The 6,914-nt window shown below is 47.4% G+C and overlaps 1 protein-coding gene across 1 annotated transcript; it reads left to right on the forward strand.

Annotated features, from left to right (window-relative positions):
- The first annotated feature begins 833 nt into the window (after positions 1–833).
- LOC122748155 (F-box only protein 44-like) lies at positions 834–6,753 on the forward strand. The gene is made up of 5 exons (XM_043993847.1): positions 834–1,092; positions 2,303–2,429; positions 4,150–4,245; positions 5,985–6,132; positions 6,535–6,753. The coding sequence occupies exons 1-5, from the start codon at positions 834–836 to the stop codon at positions 6,751–6,753; spliced, it is 849 nt and encodes a 282-aa protein (XP_043849782.1).
- Positions 6,754–6,914: the final 161 nt, after the last annotated feature.

Below are 6,914 nucleotides of genomic sequence, written 5' to 3' on the forward strand. Positions count from 1 at the left end.
TTATGTCCTGAGTCAGGTTGAATCTGTTGGTGAAGACCCTTGTTTCTCACAGCCAAAAAGTTATTAATAAAAGGATGGTCCATGTCTGTCTCTCTCAGACCAAAGACCCTTACTGGGGGTGGGGTCACAGATTCTATGCTCTTCGAAGAGGAGGTGCTCCTGAGGGTTCCCTAACCTTGGGCTAACTTGAAAGAGTGCATATACTTTTTCAAAGAGGTGAATAGGGGCAGCTAAGTGGCACAGTGGATAAAGCACTGGTCCTGGATTCAGGAGGACCTGAGTTCAAATCTGGCCTCAGAAACTTGACACTTACTAACTGTATGACCCTGGGCAAGTTACTTACCCCCCTGCCAAGAAAAGAAAAAAAAAACTTAGGTGGTTACTTCCTGTCATTTACAAACAGGTGAATACCCCCTCATCAGAGAAGAGGCCTTCCCAGCCAAACAAAAGGTCTGTCTCCTTACAAGACACAAAAATAATCTTTACCCCAGAGCAAATTTTTATGACCCTACTAAGAATTTAGAAGGGTTGGTGTCATGAAGATTCTTAGAGGTTTATAGCCCTCACCAGGAACAAAGAGAGTTGATAAATCTTATTAAGAAGGGCTTTACGGTGGGGGAAGTGAGGACTGGGGGAAACTCAGGGATGTTGGTTGCAAACAATCATTTCTCACATGTGTTCACCAAGAGAGATGGCATTTAAAGGGAGGAGAAGGGTCCCAAGACATAGCCCCTGTGCAGTGTGGAGGCATTTCCTCAGCCCCTCCCTAGAAGGACCAGGGCCAATATGGATAGAACCTCATTGCCATGTGTCTCTCCCCTCATGTCAGCACCATGGCCAGCATCGATGACCTGCCTGAGAATGTCCTCCTGGAGTTGTTCTCCCTGGTGCCAGCTCGGGAGCTGCTGAGGCACTGCCGGCCAGTCTGCAGCCTCTGGAGGGACCTCATCGACCAGGTGTCCTTCTGGAAACGCAAGTGCCTGCAAGAGGGCTTCATCTCCGAGGAGCAGGACCAGCCAGTAGACGACTGGAAGGTCTTCTACTTCCTCTGCAGCCTCCACAGGAACCTCATCCGCAACCCCTGTGGCAAAGGTGGGGCCCCTCAACTTTCACATCCATCAAAGCTGTCTCATTTTATGGGCAAGTGGACCCTATGGGGGCTGGGTAGCCCAGTGCATCTAGAGGCAGCAGACCCACTTTAAATCCAGTTCTGTCACTTTCCACACATGTGATCTTGAGCATGTCACTTCTCTTGGAAGTAGGGTGGCCCAGTGGTGATGACACTGGGTTTGGAATCAGAGCACCTGAGTGCTTTCTCTTACTTCAGGAGGGGCAATAGTAAATTGTCCCTGATCTCCTACTGGGGGCTGAGGGTGGTGGGCTGTACAGTAGCGGCCTGTGCTGAGTGCTGTCCTACCCCAACTCAGGAAGAACCTGTCCTTGCTCCCCTGGGTGGGGCTTTGGAGTCCCAGGTGGCTCTTTTCCTTCCACTAAAGACCCAAATGTTCAGTCTCCCCTCCTGACACACTTTGATTTCTTTTGGAGGCAACAGGGGGAATGAATGGGCCTCAAAGCCAGAAAGAACTGGGTTCCAGTCCCATCTGTGAGGCTGGCTGGCCACATCACAAGCTCTAGGTGTCTCAGGCAACTAAAGCCACAGATTGCAGAGTTACCTATATTAAAGAAATCTCACAGCATGCAGAGGGTGGCAAGGATAGGGTTTGGGAAATAAACAGAACTTAAATAAACTTAAATAAACTACCCATACATGGGATCCTCAAGGCATGAGAGATCTTGTTTGGTTTCCAAAAAACAGCCACTCCTATCAACATTCAATTTGTTGCTATACCTCATGGCAAGGAGTGGTGTGTTTTTGTTTGGTTGTGTCCTGCTCTACATGACCCCATAGACCTATGGGGTTTTCTTGGCAAAGATAATGTACTGGTTTGCCATTTCCTTCTCTAGTGGATTAAGGAAAACAGAGGTTAAGTGACTTGCCCAGGGCCACACTGTTAGTAAGTATCTGAAGCCAGATTTGAGCTCAGGTCTTCCTGACTCCAGGCCCAGCTCTCTCTCCTCTGAGCCACCTAGCTGCCTCCTAGACAGAGGTGAAGTGACTTGCCCAAGGTCACACAGCTAGTGAGTGTCTGAGTGCTGAGCCACCTTCAAGTTGTCTTTGAAGACAACTCTCACAATCCCACCCAAGGTTTCTCTTCTCCGAATATCCCATTTCCTCCAACTGACTCATATCCTCTCTCCACTTCCTCCGTGGAACTCAAGATACTGTTTATTCTTTTTCTAGATGGGTTGTGTTTTTGGGTATATATTGTGAGAGCAAAAATTCATTGGACTGTAGAAAACATACCTGGACACCATGGAAAAGAGTTTCCAGACACCCGAGTCAGGGAATGCTTCCTGGCCTTCTATGGGTAAGGGGAATCTTGATTCAAGTGGGCTCTGGGGGAAAGGGAAGGCACAGGTAGAGTAGGGCCAGGAGGGCCCTGGGTAACCGAGAAAGAATAAGAATTATAATGGCTAACATTTCTTTTTTTGTTTGTTTTTGTTGTTGTTGGTTTTTTTTTTTTTGTGGGGCAACGGTGGTTAAGTGACTTGCCCAGGGTCACATAGCTAGTAAGTGTCAAGTGTCTGAGGTCAGATTTGAACTCAGGTCCTCCTGAATCAAGGGCTTGTGCTTTATCCACTGCACCACCTAGCTGCCCCACAATGGTTAACATTTCAATAGCACCTCCTATGTGCTGGGCACTGATCTAAGTCCTTTACAAACATTAGATCTGTTTTATAGGCAACGATCCTGGAGTGGTTTGCCATTTCCTTTTCCAGATCATCTTACAGTTGAGGAAACTGAGGCAGCCAGGCTGAAGTGGCCTCCTAGGAAGGGTATCAGGCTGGTTTGAACACAGCTCTTCCTACTTCTGGGCCCAGCACTCTATCCAGGGGGCTACCCCTGACTGACTAGAGACCAAAGTCCATCAACACACATTTATTAAAGACCTACCCTGTGCCAGGTGAGCAGCAGGGTGGCCCACTGTACTGAGTGCCAGGCCTACAGTCAGGAAGACTTCAGTTCAAATCCAGCCTCAGATACTTACTAGCTGTGTGACCATGGGCAAATCACTTCACTCTGTTTGCCTCAGTTTCCTCATCTGTCAAATGAGCTGGAGAAGGAAATAGCAAATCACTCTCTTTGCCAAGAAAACCCCAAATGGGATCATGAACATTCTGACATGACTGAAATTACATGAACCAGGCACTTTGCTAAGTGCTGGGGATGCAGTGAAATGTACAAAGCTAGTTCCTACCCTCAGAGAGTTGACAGGATCCCAGGATCAGGAGTCAGAGGGAACTAAGGAGACCATCCAGTACCATGTCTTTACTGTGCAGATGAACAAACTGAGAATCTAGGAGAGTGGCAATGACTGGTCCAAGGTCACTCATTTTATAAGGAGAGGGGCAGGGACTCAAACCCAAGTCTTCTGATTCCAAAACTCCTTGTGCTCTTGCCTTTCAGGTTTCCTCCTTCTGAAAGAAGGTGATTACTGAGGGATCAAAAATCAGATGTCAAATCACTGATCATCGTTCAGTTGTTTTCAGTCATGTCAGATCTTCATGACCCTATTTGGGTGGCTTTTCTTTTTTTTTGAAAGAAATCCTTGGGTGGTTTGCCATTTCTTTCTCCAGCTCATTTGACAGATGAGGAAACTGAGGCAAACAGGGTGAAGTGACTTGCCCAGGGTCATTCAGCTACTAAGTGTCTGAGGCTGGATTTGAACCCAGGAAGATGAGTCTTCCTGACTCTAGGTCCAGTACTCTGGTGCCACTTAGCTGCCCTAACTTACTGATGACTAATATTCAAAGGGAGTTCTGAACTTCCAGAGATGACTTAATGGGAGGTACCTTTAACTCCCCTATATCATCCATCCATGCTCCTGTTAGGGACAGAAACCCAGGGGCTGGGGCAGGGGTCACAAGAAGGCTCCAGGAGGTCACATCTGATGGGCTGCCCCTGGCTGGCATGGTGGGGTGGGTGGAGGAGGAGGAGCACCCATCTCAAGCTCGGGTGGAAGAAGGAAGAAGCCCAGCTCTATACTGAGCCCACCTGTGTCCAACCACCTTCTCATGTCTCCCCAGTGATTGTCTCAAGTTTCAGAGTGTGAACCTGAAAGACATGGGCTATTCTAACGAACTGATGGACACAGTGAGGCCGGACATTGTGATCAAGGACTGGTGAGTGGGGCTGGGGCCTAGTGGGGTGGGATGGGACATTGTTACACCTAGGGGCTCCTTCATCCTTACCATGATCCCATGAATAAGGCAAGAAAGGGTGGTATCACCTGAGACCCAGGTAGGCAATCGGGGCCAGTGATCATTTTTCTTATTTTTTCCTTTTTTTTCCATCTGATGCACATAGGGTTAAGTGACTTGCCCAGGGTCACACAGCTCAAATATCTGAAGCAGGATTTGAACTCAGGTCCTCCTGACTCCAGGGCCCCTGCTTTATCCAATGAGCCACCGTGCTGCCCCTCTTCCTGTGTTTCCATGGAGGACTCCACCATCCTCAGCCTCACTGTCATCCTGACTCCTCACTCTCTCCTCTCCCCCATATCCAAATGGTTGCCAAGTCTGGTAGATCCTTTCTCTGCAACATCTTTTGAATCTGTCTCTTTCTTTCCATTTAAATCACAACCACCCAAGTCCCCCTTGCCCTGGACTGTTGCAGTAGCCTCCTCTTTGGTCTTCTTGCTGCCAGTCCTTTCTTCCTCTCCAATTTACCCTCCATGAGGCTCCACAATCTTTGTCAAGCACAAGGTGGCTCAGGCTAGTCCTGTTAACTCCAGGAGCAGATACAGTCTCCTGTGGGTGAAGCCCTTCACAACCCAGTTCCAACCCACCTCTCCAGATATATGTACACTTTATTCCCCTTTCACGCTCTATGGTTCCAGCTGGGTTTTTGGCCATCTCCCACCCCTCTGCCTTTGCAAGGTTATCTCCTGGATTGGACCTTCCCCTGCCTCACTTCTGGCTCTAGGTATACCTGGCTTCTTCCCTTGAAGCTCAGCTCAAGAACCACCTTCTCTATGAGGCCACTGACCCTCCCAGCTGCCATTGCCCCCCCCCCCCCCCCCATTACCTCATTTATTTGCATATAGATATGCAAATACATTATTTCCTTTTTTAGAATATAAGTTCTCAGAGGGCAGGGATTGCCTTTGTACCTTCATCATCTATACCTGGCACATAGTAGGTGCTTAAGAAATCCTTATTGATTAATTTGCAATCCCAGGAGAAAGCATGTGATATGCACGTAATGCCATCCAACTGTACTTAGAGTCAGGAAGATCACTAGCTGCCTGACCTTGAACTTACCCTCCAAAAGCCTCAGTTTCCACATTTGTTCAATGAAGGTGTTGGACTGTATGAGCTACATGGTCCTTCCCACTCTAAATCAGGGATTCTAATAAGTGCTTGTTGTGCTGAAAGCCAAGGGGGCCTCTCCCTAGGCTCTGCTAGCAAGGTTTAACATAAAGAAACACTTCCTAACCATTAGAGCCATCCATAAGCAACATGGGAGAAGATCAGGTCATGGAATCATAGGCTTAGAGCTGAAAAGGACCTCAGATGTCATCTAGTCATCACTCCCCTCCACACCTCCCCATCTTACAGTTGAGGAAACAGGCCTGTAGAGAAGTGAAATGACTGATCCACAGAGTCACACAGGTTGTAAATGTCAGAGTCAGAATTTGAACCCAGGGCCTCTGGTACCAAGGCCAGTGAGCCTTCTTCTCTTCCCCCTTAGTCACTGCTATCTCAGTAAATCTCCTAGATTGAAAGCCAGGTAACCAGCTGCAGGGAATGTTACATAAAAGGGGTCTTGTCCTGACTCAACTGAATTCTGACATCCCTTCCAACTCTGAGACTTAGGGATTCCCTACCCAGGTCTCAGGGGCCCTTCTTCCTTTCCTCAGGTTTGCTCCCGGTCCTACTACCATATATGACCGTCCCTGGAAATACCACATCTGTGTGCGCTTGCTATCTGCTGACTTTGACATCCTAGATGTGTTTGAGCTCACAGAGTTGGTGGCTGATGGATGGAGCAACTCTGAGTGGAGAGAGGTCAGTGAGGTTCTGGGGCCACAGCCCTAGGCAGCTTTCCCATTTCAACTCTTTGTCCCCACTCTGCCTTGTCCCTGAGGGGCCTTAGTCAGATAATACCTTATAGCAGAGGCTCTTGTTCTGGGATCCATGAACTTTAAATATATACATATATACATACACACACATATACATACATACATGCATATAACATTTACATTTCAAAGTAATTGGTTCATTTCATAATCCCATGTGTTTTATTTTATGAATTTGAAAACATGAGTGAGAGGGGGGCAATACTACCTTGCTACCCCCAAACTATTCCCCTCTTTCATTTTCCCTCTCCCTCCAATCTTATCAGCCAAAGGTTAAGAACCATAGGACTACCTCCACCAAATGACTACTAACTCTGTCTTCCCCTAGGTCTCCCACACATTCTCCAACTATCCCCCAGGAGTCCGTTACATCGACTTCCATCATGGAGGCAGGTCCCCTCTGAACTCGACTAGGCCATATGTCTTCAAAGTCACCAACAGCAGCATCACCATTGGTCCTGAAAACCTAGCTTGTAGAAGCAGCCAGATGCAACAACTTGATCCACACCCAGATGAACTCATGTTTTCATCATCTTCCTACTTTTAGCAGCTTTGGGTTTCAATAAACACTGCTCTAGATTACTCCCACCTACCTGTTAAAGTCCAAAATTCTAGCTAAACTGTCTAAAATATCCAATGAGTGGTCACCAATAAATTATAAGCTTTAGCAAGAGTTAGACTTTTAAGCATTTATTAAGGAGAATAAGA

This window comes from Dromiciops gliroides, chromosome 3 (genome assembly GCF_019393635.1).
Source record: "Dromiciops gliroides isolate mDroGli1 chromosome 3, mDroGli1.pri, whole genome shotgun sequence".
In the NCBI taxonomy this organism is placed as follows: domain Eukaryota; kingdom Metazoa; phylum Chordata; class Mammalia; order Microbiotheria; family Microbiotheriidae; genus Dromiciops; species Dromiciops gliroides.

Coding starts and splice junctions, on each gene's coding strand:
- LOC122748155 (XM_043993847.1), top strand. CDS start 834: ATGGCCAGCATCGATGACCTGCCTGAGAATGTCCTCCTGGAGTTGTTC. Junction 2,430..4,149: donor TGCTTCCTGGCCTTCTATGG/GTAAGGGGAATC, acceptor ATGTCTCCCCAG/TGATTGTCTCAAGTTTCAGA. Junction 4,246..5,984: donor GACATTGTGATCAAGGACTG/GTGAGTGGGGCT, acceptor TCCTTTCCTCAG/GTTTGCTCCCGGTCCTACTA.